General features: G+C 41.0%; 1 protein-coding gene across 1 annotated transcript; it reads left to right on the forward strand.

The window, feature by feature from the left end:
• Positions 1–775: 775 nt before the first annotated feature.
• On the forward strand, positions 776–14,194 carry LOC133632520 (oocyte zinc finger protein XlCOF6.1-like). The gene is made up of 2 exons (XM_062024988.1): positions 776–1,062; positions 11,169–14,194. Exons 1-2 carry the CDS (start codon positions 966–968, stop codon positions 12,317–12,319), a joined length of 1,248 nt encoding a protein of 415 aa, XP_061880972.1. The 5' UTR covers positions 776–965; the 3' UTR covers positions 12,320–14,194.
• Positions 14,195–15,177: the final 983 nt, after the last annotated feature.

Below are 15,177 nucleotides of genomic sequence, written 5' to 3' on the forward strand. Positions count from 1 at the left end.
TTGCCTCTTTGTGATGTTATACATATATGCCTTAAGCTCTTATTTTGAAGGCGCCAAGAACGGAAGTGGTGACATGTTATAATAGAGCGGAGGTTTTGAAAGGAAGGAAATAAAGTGGTCCTCGTGTAAAACTGGAGCCTCCGTGTTTGTTTTTTTTGTTTTAACTGCCTGTATTGTTTTTGCACTTATCCTGTTATTGTGTTGAAACGAGGACGTTTCTTTTTGTAGGAGGGGAGGTATGTAACCTATTTTTATGGGCTTGCCTCTTTGTGATGTTAAGTTCTTGTTATAAGCTGTTATACAGTATATGCCTTGAGCTCTTATTTTGAAGGTGGTAAGAGCGGAAGTGGAAACCGGAGCCTCCGTGTTTTTTTTAGTTTTTTTTTAGTTTTATACAGTATAGGCGACATATATAAACCCTCGGTTACAATAACATATATGCAATATTCACATATTGTATATACTGATATATTATATTATTATTATTTACTTCCTGAGGAAGTAAATACATACGCTGGTGTGCCTTTTTGAGCATCTCTGTTTTTTATTATAATTTTTTTTTAAACATACTCTATCAGTATATACGGATATTGTCTCTATTTTACGGTGTGTGTGTGTGTGTGGGTATTTATTTAAATAACAGTAAGGTATAAATAACCCGCGATACATACTCCGTTACTTTAGGTGGCCGTATGCATTTTCTAAGTTACGGCTGCTGTTTGCCAGAATAATAAAAGAAGAAGAATGTCGCTGCCCACGCACATGCGCAGAACACACCGTCTTTCCGGGTAGCGAAAAGCTAGGTGACGACGGAGGCTTCCCGGAGAAGTTTCATACTGACGATATGACAGCAAATATTGCGAGAAACACCTCAAATATACGCAATTTCCGAAGCCCACGAAACTGAAGTTGAGTTTGGAGCGATGAAGTGTTAGCTGAAGTGAAGATTGAAGACGTGATAGAAGATGGACGACTACTGCTATGCTAACATGGCGACGTCCGGTAAAAGAGAACATGAAAGAGAATCACCAAAGGAGAAAAAGACGAAAACCAAAGATGAAGGTGAGTGTGTTGATGTTTTGTCATTTGAAAGCTATTTCAAGCCCTGGAAAAGAGCGTCGATGAGAAATTAGCCGATTCTGTTGAAGAATGCAAACAAAGAGCCGCCATGATTGTTAGCTTGAAGAAGGCAGTGGAGTTCACATCAGAGGAGGTGAAAGAATGCAAAAGTCAAATGAAGAAAGTGGAAGAGCAAAACAAGCGCTTGTGTAAAGAAAATAATGATGTGAAAGAAGAGATTTTGGGGAAGAGTAAGAGATGTGCAGTGTGTGAAGAGAAGAACATCCCAGCAGGCACAAGACATTAAAACAACGTTGAGAACTTGTGGAATTAGGTCCTGACTAGAGATGTCCGATAATGGCTTTTTTTTGCCGATATCCGATATTGTCCAACTCTTAATTACAGATTCCGATATCAACCGATACCGATATATAGAGTCGTGGAATTAACACATTATTATGCCTGATTTTGTTGTGATGCCCCGCTGGATGCATTAAACAATGTAACAAGGTTTTCCAAAATAAGTCAACTCAAGTTATGGAAAAAAATGGCAACATGGCACTGCCATATTTATTATTGAAGTCACAAAGTGCATTACTTTTTTTTTAACATGCCTCAAAACAGCAGCTTGGAATTTGGGACATGCTCTCCCTGAGAGAGCATGAGGAGGATGAGGGGGGGCTGGTTTTAGGGGGTAGCGGGGGGTGTATATTGTAGCGTCCCGGAAGAGTTAGTGCTGCAAGGGGTTCTGGGTATTTGTTCTGTTGTGTTTATGTTGTGTTACGGTGCGGATGTTCTCCCGAAATGTGTTTGTCATTCTTGTTTGGTGTGGGTTCACAGTGTGGTGCATATTTGTAACAGTGTCAAAGTTGTTTATACGGTCACCCTCAGTGTGACCTGTATGGCTGTTGACCAAGTATGCATTGCATTCACTTGTGTGCGTGAAAAGCTGTAGATATTATGTGATTGGGCCGGCACGCAAAGGCAGTGCCTTTAAGGTTTATTGGCGCTCTGTACTTCTCCCTACGTCCGTGTACACAGCGGCGTTTTAAAAAGTCATACATTTTACTTTTTGAAACCGATACCGATAATTTCCGATATTACATTTTAAAGCATTTATCGGCCAATAATATAGGCAGTCCGATATTATCTCTCTAGTCCTGACGTTGAGCAACTAAAACTTAGCGTTGGAACAACATGCTTTTTGACAATGTTTAATCAATGTTGGGTTATGGCTAGGGATGATACTCGAAACCGGTTTTCCCGGTTGTTTGATAAGAAAAGAACCGAGTCCTCGGACTCGAATCCCTTTTTGAGAACCGGTACCCGTTATCGAGACCACTATAGTAAAGGAAAAGAGTTGATTTTTTATTCGAATCCCGTCCCGACCAGAAATGCTCCATGGGACATCACAAGAAATGGCGTCACGTAGCTCAGTCATTAGGCGCAGATAGCGAAAGCAGGAAAACAATGGACGGGTAAAAGCGCTCCAAGGTGTAATAAAGTTCAAAACAAAAGCTATAATCCATCGAATAACTTTGCTGAGAAATTTTAGCAGGGTAAAACACATGACGAACACTTTTACGACCAACCGGAAACATAGCAACCAGGCTAGCAACGCACCTCCTTTACGGCAGCTGTCGCAACGTTCTTAAAACAACCGCAGCACATACATATATATACAACATATTTCCCTTTTTTAACTTTTGTTTTTCTTTCCTTGTAAACAAAACAAAATCACACTGTAGATGTGTTGTCTGTCTAATTATAAATAATGCAGACAAGGCGTGTTGGCTGAGTTCTTGACGTTTACTTTCACAGCGTGGCAACATGCAACACTTTTCGGGGCTACCGCGCATGCTCGTAACTCCCGTTGCATGCTGGGTAGTGTAGTTGTTATATTCTCTAGCTCATAACATCTTTCCCCCTACAAAGAAATAATGTTAACTCAATAAAGTGTATTTCTTTTTTTAGCTTTAACTTTTCATTTTTTAGCATTGTAACCACATTCGCAAAGAACTTTTCTCTTCATAGAATTTTCTTTCAATAAAGAAATAAAGTGCAAAAATGTCAAAGCATCATAACAAACAGTTATGTCAAATAGCAGCAGAAGTGCACTTTTTGGAGAGCTGTATTATTTTCAGTTTAGTGCCCAAGGGACTGATTTTATTTAACACTATATTATTATTTATACACCTATAGTGATCACAGAGACAGGTTGTTTTTGTGTTACTGTATCTATTTGTTTCTCTGAAAAATCCCACTTAATATACTTTGGGTAACAACAGTCAATATTTATTTATTTTATTTTATTTTTTTAGGTGGGTAACAGTCAATATTTATTTATTTATTAGATTTTATTTTTTTTATTATATAATAAAAGTGAGCTTTTGTTAAACCAAATATTGTGTGTTTTTTTCCATATACAACAACCTATCTGGACTCGATAAGAGAATCGATAAGGAATCGGTTCGATAAGAGGATTCGACAATAGGCTCGAACTCGATAATTCCTTATCAAACATCATCCCTAGTTATGACGTTGCTTTGAAGATTGAATTTTGGTAATTTCCCCATCCAGTGGTGTGCCGTCAGGGCCAGGAAGGCCTTCTCTGCTGGCCTAACATAACCAGAAATCATGATCATAATTAAACATAAAATTACTTTTTTATTTACTTTCCCTAAATATCTAAAATAATTCATATTCTCTTAATGTCATATTATGCTCCTTCCAATGCTTTTGTTTTTGGGTTAGAGTTTGTATCCAATCAGAATTCAGCTAGCTTATGTTCAATCAATCAATGTTTACTTATATAGCCCTAAATCACGAGTGTCTCAAAGGGCTGCACAAGCCAAACGACATCCTCGGCTCAGATCCCACATCAGGGCAAGGAAAAACTCAACCCAATGGGACAATGAGAAACCTTGGAGGGGACCGCAGATGTGGGGACCCCCCCTGGGCGACCGGTGCAATGGACGTCGAGTGGATCTAGCATGATATTGTGAGAGTCCAGTCCATAGTGGATCTAACATAATAGTGAGAGTCCAGTCCATAGTGGATCTAACATAATAGTGAGAGTCCAGTCCATAGTGGATCTAACATAATAGTGAGAGTCCAGTCCATAGTGGATCTAACATAATAGTGAGAGTCCAGTCCATAGTGGGGCCAGCAGCAGACCATCCCGAGCGGAGACAGGTCAGCAGCGCAGAGACGTCCCCAACTGATGCACAGACGAGCGGTCCATCCCGGGTCCCGACTTTGGACTGCCAGCGCTTCATCCGAGGCTACCAAACCTGTGACCCCCCCCTCCACGAAGGAGAGGGGGGCAGAGCAGAAAATAAACGGCAGATCAACTGGTCTAAAAGGGGGTCAATTCAAAGGCTATAGTATACAAATTAGTTTTAAGATGGGACTTAAATGCTTCTACTGAGGTAGCATCTCTAACTGTTGTTGCCATACTATACGAAATCTGCCCGAGGCCTTCAGAATCAACAATGCGGGCGTCTGTGCACTGTAAGTGAACAGGCACATACAGTTGATAGACAATTGCGATAGCCAATCAGATCACAAGTTGTTGTCAGTAAGGCCTTTGAGCTGGACTAGCGCTGTGATTGGATACTCACTTGGGAGTCCCAAGTGAGTATCCAATCACAAGTTGTGAAAACAGGAAGTGCGGTGCGCGCTCCCGCGAAGGAAGTACATTTTTGGCAGGCAATCACATTTTGGCACAACACCGGCGGCGAAATGGTTTGCCCACCACTTTCACACGAATCAACCGACTACTACGACGGTACCACTGGCTTATACGGCGTCGGATGGGTTCTGCAAATTGTGAGTTCAAATATTTTATGTCTTTATTTTTTCATGTTTCATTTGTTTTATAAAATTATTTTCATTTTGACAGTACCACGTAAGATATGTTTGAATTGCTGAAGCGGGCTTATTGAATGTTAAATGAGCCGGGGATTCAACGTAGCGTGCAGGTGTGTTTCTGTATAGTATCTCCAGCCGTGTCCATGTGGTGACATAAATGACGGTATTTTGAGAGGTGAAGTCGGACTAAGTAGGACATCACTGAAGGCCTAGGTGAGAAACGCACGGCCCACCACCAATATTTTGCAACAAAAATACAACAAAGCATATTCAATGTCAGGTTGTGATGTTGATTTTGACCATTGAAATTTGGTAATTTCCCAGCCAACAACGTGGATCCATCGTTAGACATCAACGTTGTCTCAATTTACATATGCAACTATTTTGGACCGTTGTTTTTAAAGTCAGTTGTATGTATAATCAACGTTGTATCAATGTCTTGTGCCTGCTGGGATCCTGCTTGCTGGACCACATGTCTAAATCAACGTGCAGAGGATTGGAGGTCATAAAGAACAAGAATAATATGATTACTGTCAACTTTTGATTGGGAAGTTCTCCACAAGTGTCACAGCTCATAAAGTCAAATAAAGTACCTAAAGCTAATTTACAGCTATTAGTTTGCGTTTATTTTATATTATATCATATTTGGGAACTACTGGCTTTGAGATCGGAAATAACAGCCATCAAAATATTGTACTAACTATTACGTTTCTAGACTTAGACTTAGACAAACTTTAATGATCCACAAGGGAAATTGTTCCACACAGTAGCTCAGTCACAAAGGATGGAAAGGATAATGCACACAAGGGCACAAAAAGAGGGCAAAAACAAAAGGTATAAAGTAGACCAAAAATGTACCATTGTAGCAATATAAAATACAACATATATGTAATATTTACATATTATATACTATTACTAGTGGGCAGCACGGTGGCAGAGGGGTTAGTGCGTCTGCCTCACAATACGAAGGTCCTGAGTAGTCGTGAGTTCAATCCCGGCCTCGGGATCTTTCTGTGTGGAGTTTGCATGTTCTCCCCGTGACTGCGTGGGTTCCCTCCGGGTACTCCGGCTTCCTCCCACCTCCAAAGACATGCACCTGGGGATAGGTTGATTGGCAACACTAAATTGGCCCTGGTGTGTGAATGTGAGTGTGAATATTGTTTGTCTATGTGTGTTGGCCCTGTGATGAGGTGGCGACTTGTCCAGGGTGTACCCCGCCTCCCGCCCGATTGTAGCTGAGATAGGCTCCAGCGCCCCCCGCGACCCCGAAGGGAATAAGCGGTAGAAAATGGATGGATGGATACTATTAAAGTACTATTAAAACCAAAATTATTATTAATAAATATTATTGTCAGGTTGAAACACTGATGACATCTATTAAACAAGACAAGAAGCAAGGAATCACATTTGGCTCAATGAGGAGAAACGCGTTGACACTGTACCCTTGAACAGTGTCGTCCCATGCTCCTGCCGAAAGATTGTACGCCTCCTCTTTTATTTGGACTTTCCCTGATTACATGGCAACAGCTGTTTCTAAGAAACGAGGGTCGTAAACAGCCATCGCATTTGCTTACAAACAGTTCAAAGAAAAAGTCGTAAAACAGTTCAAAGAAAATGTCGCCTGGAGGGGAGTCTGGTCCTGCTTCCTCTCCGCTTTGTAGTTCTCGGGTCAAGACAAAATCTTTCTGTGGATTACAATACATCAAAGAAACAGAACACCTTCATGTTGCTTCCTATCCTACACAGTGGAGTTTTACAAGCCTTCTTCTTGGTAGGATCAAAGACAGCTTTTGTCTGCTCGCCGGGAACTCATGGCAACACAACATTTTGTGATAACTTAGATACAATTATTCTGACATTTATTAATGATTGTAATATTTATATTAGACAAAGATGAACTTTATTGATTCCCCCGGGGGGAAAATGTTACTCAAACTCAAAGTCATCCATGCATATTTATTCATTTTTATGCTGTGTTAATATCAATTGCAATGCACATAATTAGATCCCACAGAAATGTCCCAATCAACATTTTCGGCCCCTGATCCGATTTCGAGTCCCGATCCGATACTTTGACAATAGATCACAGAACTGAAAATGTTGTCATTACAATTGTAATTAGCTATTGTTGTTGTAATCGGATACTGAAGAGCAGGGGTGCCCACACTTTTTCTTTTCAATTGACCAAGTGGAGGGGATCTACCTCATTTATATAAATAATTTATATTTATTTATTTATGAAAGGGACGTTTTTGTTAACAAGTTAAAGGTGTTTAATGATAATACAAGCATGTTTAACACATATGGATTCCTTTCTTTCATGCAGACAAGAATATAAGTTGGTGTATTTCCTGATTCTGATGACTTGCATTGATTGGAATCAGACAGTAGTGATGATAACCCCCACATTTTCAAACGGAGGAGAACAAAAGTCCTCCTCATTATAGATGCATGGAAGCTGTTCTTGTCTGATATGATATAAGAGGTACTGACATGCACAAATACCTACTTGCATGTATAGCACTGTGAAAATGTGACCTCCTGGGTGGTGTGACTGCTGACAGTGGGACAGTATTGACAGTCAAAGCTACATCAGATGTGAGAGATGAAAGATGTGTAAGTGGGACAGTATTGACAGTCAAAGTTTCATCAGATGACAGATGTGTAAGTGAGACAGTATTGACAGTCAAAGTTGCATCATATGTGAGAGATGACAGATGTGTAAGTGGGACAGTATTGACAGTCGAAGTTGCATCAGATGCCAGATGTGTAAGTGGGACAGTATTGACAGTCAAAGCTGCATCAGATGTGAGAGATGAAAGATGTGTAAGTGGGACAGTATTGACAGTCAAAGTTTCATCAGATGACAGATGTGTAAGTGAGACAGTATTGACAGTCAAAGTTGCATCATATGTGAGAGATGACAGATGTGTAAGTGGGACAGTATTGACAGTCGAAGTTGCATCAGATGCCAGATGTGTAAGTGGGACAGTATTGACAGTCAAAGTTGCATCATATGTGAGAGATGACAGATGTGTAAGTGGGACAGTATTGACAGTCAAAGTTTCATCAGATGACAGATGTGTAAGTGAGACAGTATTGACAGTCAAAGTTGCATCATATGTGAGAGATGACAGATGTGTAAGTGGGACAGTATTGACAGTCAAAGTTGCATCAGATGCCAGATGTGTAAGTGGGACAGTATTGACAGTCAAAGTTGCATCATATGTGAGAGATGACAGATGTGTAAGTGGGACAGTATTGACAGTCAAAGCTGCATCAGATGTGAGAGATGACAGATGTGTAAGGGGGACAGTATTGACAGTCAAAGTTTCATCAGATGACAGATGTGTAAGTGAGACAGTATTGACAGTCAAAGTTGCATCAGATGTTAGAGATGACAGATGTGTAAGTGGGACAATATTGACCATCGAAGCTGCATCAGATGTCAGAGATGACACGTGTAAGTAGGACAATATTGACAGTCAAAGTTGCATCAGATGTGTAAGTGGGTCAGTATTGACAGTCAAAGTTACCCTGCGATGACATGGCGACTTCTCCAGAGTGTACAATGCCTTCCGCCCGAAAAGAACAAGCGGTAGAAAATGGATGGAGGGATGAATAATTTGGATTTTGAAAAATGGAGCGAGCATTCAACAATGACCGCTTGATGAGCCCACGTGGTGATATCCTTTACACACTGATGTCGCTTTTTGATGCAATACCGCCTGAGGGATCGAAGGTCACGGGCATTCAATGTTGATTTTCGGCCTTGCCGCTTACGTGCAGTGATTTCTCCACATTCTCTGAACCTTTTGATGATATTACGGAGCGTAGATGGTGAAATCCCTAAATTCCTTGCAATAGCTGGTTGAGAAATGTTGTTCATTAAACTGTTCAACAATGTGCTCACGCATTTGTTCACAAAGTGGTGACCCTCGCCCCATCCTTGTTTGTGAATGACTGAGCATTTCATGGAAGCTGCTTTTATACCCAATCATGGCACCCACCTGTTCCCAATTAGCCTGTTCACCTGTGGCATGTTCCAAATTAAATGTTTGATGGGCATTCCTCAACTTTCTCAGTCTTTTTTGCCACTCGTGCCAGCTTTTTTGAAATATGTTGCAGGCATCAAATTCCAAATGGGCAAATATTTGCAAAAAATAACAAAGTTTACCAGTTTGAATGCTAAGTATCTTGTCTTTGCAGTCTATTCAATTGAATACATGTTGAAAAGGATTTGAAAATCATTGTATTCTGTTTTTATTTACAATTTACACAACGTGCCAACTTCACTGGTTTTGAGGTTTGTATACCGGTATTAACGATTGTACTGGTATATCGCCCGGCCTTAGCTGCAAGTACCAGAAGTTATGGATAGTATAATTACGGCCTTTGGAATGCCTGTTTGTCATTAATACAGGTAAGCCATTTGTGCAATCTACAGGCTAGTTGAGATTTACAGTGGGAACAATATGGCCAAGATCCATAGCTTAGCCAATAGGAAGCTTCAAGTGTTTTTTTGGTCGGTAGAGATTAATGGCATTTGGAACCTGCAAGGGGAGTAGCAATGTGGAGCACTGTCAAGAGAGCGCTCCGCAGAAGAAGAGGAGACAGGGTGTGGCATGTAAACGGTCATGCAGGTGTGAGTGGCAAGGTGTGTAAAGCATGTTGTATGTTGGCTGCTAGCTGCTGCTCCCTAACTTGCTCCCGTCGTGCCGATAGGAGGGGCGATTCCAAAACAGTCACGACACCAACCCAACAACCGCAGGCTAATCTGAAAAACATGCTGCTCACCAGTTGTTGCTAGTGACTTGGAACTTGGCAAAGTGTCTTGTCCAAGGACACGACACTTTGCCCACATTGCCCGCTGCCGGGATGCTAACAACTGGAAATTTCACCGTTCGAGAAGCTGAACCAAAATGAGCCACATACAGTACCCTGGTGCTAAAAGATGGCTGCCCACTGCTACTCAATTGAGGAAGGATCAAATGAAAAGATAACATTTCACTCTACATACATAGTACTGTACATGTGACAATAAAGTTATTCTTTCTCTCTCTTGCTAATTCACTACACCAGGGGTCGGCAACCTTTACCACTCAAAGAGCCATTTTGACGAGTTTCACAAATTAAAGATAATAATGGGAGCCACAAAACTCTTTTGAAATGTAAAATGAAATAACACTGCATACAAAGCTTTTTTTTTTACTTTTGGGCTATGTTTAAACCAAGGGTCTCAGACACACGCTCCGGCCCGCACCTTATTAAGACAATTTAATGTTAGTACGGCCCGCGAGTTTTACTTTAACGGCGCTTGACAGCGTCATACTTGCCAACTCTCACAGTCTTTCCGGGAGACACCCGAAATGTAGCGCGTGTTGGTACTGTTTTTAGCGCCCTCTACAGTCTTTGCAAACAGCGTACCTGATCGACCACATGTTGAATGCAGCTTCTGCTTGCACACGTAAGTGACAGCAAGCCATACTTAGTCAACAGTCACACAGCTTACACTGACGGTCGCCGTATAAAACAACTTTAACACTGTTACGTTACAAGTATACGCCACACTGTGAACCCACACCAAAAAAGAATGACAAACACGTTTCTGGAGAACATCTGCACCGTAACACAACATAAACACAACACATCGAATACCCAGAATCCCATGCAGCCCTAACTCTTCCGGTCTACATTGTACACCCCCGCTACCACCAAACCCTGCCCACCTCAACCGACGCACGAAGGGGGGTGGGGAGGGGGGTTGATGTGTGGGGGGGTGGTGGTGGTAGCGGGGGTGTACAATGTAGACTGGAAGAGTTAGGGCTGCATGGGATTCTGGGTATTCGATGTGTTGTGTTTATGTTGTGTTACGGTGCAGATGTTCTCCAGAAATGTGTTTGTCATTCTTTTTTGGTGTGGGTTCACAGTGTGGCGCATATTTGTAACGTAACAGTGTTAAAGTTGTTTTATACGGTCACCGTCAGTGTAAGCTGTGTGGCTGTTGACCAAGTATGCCTTGCTGTCTCCTACGTGTGCAAGTAAAAGCTACATACACCATGTGGACGGGCTGGCACGGTGTTTGTACAGGCTATAGAGGATCAGAAAATGCAATGCTATATTGGCACGCCCTTGATTAAGTTGTTAAGGTGATAACCGGAGAATATTTAACCCGGGAGATTTCTAAAAGAGGCACTGAGATCATGTCTCAACTAAAATGTGTTTCTGTCCTGCAGACATCCAGCAGCTGATTGGTCATCCGGAAGAACTTCCCCCTCAATCGCCCGCAGGGAGCTCTACTTTTAAGCAGGAAATTCCACAGCCACCCCACATTAAAAAGGAAGAGGAGGAACTCTGGATCACTCAGGAGGGAGAGTGTCTTCTAGGACCACAGGAGGCTGATCTCACCAAGTTGCCACTGACTGTTGTCTCTGTGAAGACTGAAGATGATGAAGAGAAACCACAACTAGACAACCTCTTAGCTCCACTATCAGATAGTGAGGCTGAAGACGAGGTTGAAGTAACTTTGAGCAGCGATACAGACTGTGAAGGTGATATGAGGACTCACACTGACAACAAACACTCTGAATGCTCTGAAAAGAAAAGCGGTAAAACATGTATAGGCTGCTCAGTTTGTGCTAAAAGCTTTACTAAGAAGAGCCAATTGACTAAACACATGAGAACCCACACAGGAGAAAAACCCTTTAATTGTTCAGTTTGTGGTAGAAACTTTACTCAAAATGGCAGTTTGACTCAACACATGAGAACACACACAGGAGAAAAGCCGTTTCATTGTTCAGTTTGTAGGAAAAGCTTTTCTCACAAGAGCAATTTAATGGAACACATGAGAACACACACAGGAGACAAACCTTTTAATTGTTCGGTTTGCGGGAAAAGCTTTACTCAAAGTGGCAGTTTGACGCAACACATGAGAACGCACACTGGAGAAAAGCCATTTAGTTGTTCAGTTTGCGGTAAACGCTTGTCTCATAGTGGCCGTTTGATTCCGCACATGAGAACGCACACAGGAGAAAAACCATTTAATTGTTCTGTTTGTGGTCAAAGCTTTTCTCAAAACGGCAGTTTGACCCAACACATGAGAACGCACACCGGAGAAAAACCATTTAGTTGTTCAGTTTGCGGCAAAAACGTAACCAATAGTAGTCATTTGACTTCACACATGAGAACGCATACAGGAGAAAAACCATTTAATTGTTCAGTTTGCGGTAGAAGTTTCTCTCAAAAATGCAGTTTGACTCAACACATGAGGACACACGCTGTAGAAAAAACATTTAGTTGTTCAGTTTGCGGTAAAAGATTCCATCGCAATGCAGACGCAGTAAAACACTTAAGTACACACACGGGAGAACAACCAATCAGCTCTTAAATTTGTGGTGACATCCACCCAAGCCCGGGATCTCTTCAAAAATAAATTAACTTATACTTTCACGAATATGAAAGGTCTTCTCAATAAGTGGGATTATCTGGAGCATAATGTTGTCTTCTGTGAATCTGAAACTTTCCTGAACAGCAAGATAGATGATGCTTGTAGTACTTGGTTACTTCTTCAGACCAGACAGACCTGATGAGTCCAGCTGGGGAGGAATTGTAGTCTTCTTCAGTGATGCTTTCACCGCCTGACTTTGAACACCAACAACATGAATCGATATGCCTGAAACTACACCTTCCAGGTCGCCTGGTGTTTATGTTTTGGTCTACAGACCAACATCGGATGATGACTTCGGCCCTAATTTGCTAAAGATTTGCGTTTACAAAATCACGTGCAAACCGGATACCACACGCAAAGCTGATCCACTAAAAGTGGATTGTGTCTGTTAAGTGAGCAGAATAAGGCGTTTATGCGTCTTTGTCTCTGAATACAAAATATAGGCTGATCATCAAAACGGCCACAATACTGTGAGAAGATGCAAATATAATTATTTAACACGCACAATGAGATTTATCAACAATTAACACTATTTTGCAAGCACAATTTTTTTATTTTGCATGTGTCAGAAGCAGAGGTGGGTAGAGTAGCCAGAAATTGTACTCAAGTAAGAGTACTGTTACTTTAGAGATTCATTACTCAAGTAAAAGTAAGGAGTAGTCACCCAAATATTTACTTGAGTAAAAGTAAAAAGTATGTTGTGAAAAAACTACTCAAGTTTTGAGTAACTGATGAGTCCCCTGTTTGTTTAATGATGACGGCAACAAATAATGCACAAAAACATAAAAATAGCAATGAGCAAATTCAGAGCCAGGAATATCTCTTAAGCAACTAAAACAATAATATATATTAAATAATAATACATTAACCGCACTAAAACAACACCTCCAGGCAACTTCAACCCTTGACTAACACCCTCCCCCTTCCACATCCCACCTCCCCGGATTGTAAATAACCAAATGTAAATAATCAAATGTATTTCTAATGTATATACTTGTTCTTATGCTATCTGAACTCACTATGTTCTCTGCTCGCTGTACATATCCTACCAAGTCAGACCTACGCTGTTTCAATGCCCATTACTCTGATGATGCAATTGTTGATCACTGAAGTGCTGATATCAACCAAACCCTCCTCATCCCACACGGATTGTAAATAATTCAATGTATATACTCTGATGATTAACTTGTGTGATGACTGTATTATGATGATAGTATATATTTGTACCATGAATTGATTACGTGGACCCCGACTTAAACAAGTTGAAAAACGTATTCGGGTGTTACCATTTAGTGGTCAATTGTACGGAATATGCACTGTACTTTGCAATCTACTAATAAAAGTTTCAATCAATCAATCAACATAAAAAAATTAAGGCAAATTGAGCCACAATAACTTAACAGCACCATAGGCTCAGTAGGCAGATATTACAAAGGAAAATAACAAGTTACCCTTTATGCAAACCATAAACTGATAGGTGTGGGCTGCACCTGGGAACACACTGATTGTTGTTTCTATGCATGCGTGTGTGTGTGTGTGCGACTGTGCATGTGTGTGTGTGTGTCTATGAGGCTGCAGTGCGTTAATAAATGTCCCCACACGATGTACATTTGACAGTGATTCAGAGCAGGGAAGCTAACATCAGCCTAAGGTGACAGCCAACATATCTACTAACGTTACTTACCGCAATGTGCTTCCTCAAATTTGACGTTGAGTTCATGTGAGCTTAAGCTTGTTGTTTGCCGCTGAAACTTTATGTTCAGTTAATCATGTGACCGCCTGGCTCTGTTTGATTGGTGAAACGGAGTCAAACGTCACCAGTGACTGCATTTCCGCCAGTCTACCCCAGGGCAGCTGTGGCTACGAAAGTAGCTTACCACCACCAGGTGTGAATGAATGATGGGTTTTTAACATGTAAAGCGACTTTGGGTACTTAGAAAAGCGCTATATAAATCCCAGGTATTATTATTATTATTATTATTTGATTGGTGAAACGTCACCAGTGACTGTATTTGATTGGTGAAACGCAGGCATGCGATAGATCCTACTTTGAAGGTCTGTCTGACAAACCAAAACAAACAAAGCGTGCATTAACAGATCGATAAAAAATCAGTTGAGAGTAGCGAGCTGAATGTAGATAAATGGAGCGGAGTAAAAGTAGCGTTTCTTCTCTATAAATGTACTCAAGTAAAAGCAAAAGTATGTTGCATTAAAACTACTCTTAGAAGTACAATTTATCCCAAAAGTTACTCAAGTAGATGTAACGGAGTAAATGTAGCGCGTTACACCTACCTCTGGTCAGAAGCAGGTGCAAACTGTCAGTTCCACACACGACTGGAGGATCAGTGCTGACGATGGACGGTCAGAATCCTCCGTCCTTAGTGTGTGTGTCAACATTTAGGACAGTCAGAAATAAAAAACATTAGACACATTGTCCATTCAGCAACCTCCTTTTATAATTATATAGCTGACACAGGACTTAAGGGGCTGATTAAAACAAATTCAATTGATGTGTTACGGTGTCCTTTAGTATTTTTTAATGAAGTTCTTTATTTTACAAAGAATATATGTATGCATTTCTTTGCATCTTAAAGGCCTACTGAAAGCCACTACTACCGACCACGCAGTCTGATAGTTTATATATCAATGATGAAATCTTAACATTGCAACACATGCCAATACGGCCAGGTTAACTTATAAAGTGCAATTTTAAATTTCCAGCTAAACTTCCGGTTGAAAACGTCTATATATGATGACGTATGCGCGTGACGTCACTAGTTGAACGGAAGTATTGGTAC

This window comes from Entelurus aequoreus, linkage group LG17, assembly GCF_033978785.1.
Source record: "Entelurus aequoreus isolate RoL-2023_Sb linkage group LG17, RoL_Eaeq_v1.1, whole genome shotgun sequence".
In the NCBI taxonomy this organism is placed as follows: Eukaryota; Metazoa; Chordata; class Actinopteri; order Syngnathiformes; family Syngnathidae; genus Entelurus; species Entelurus aequoreus.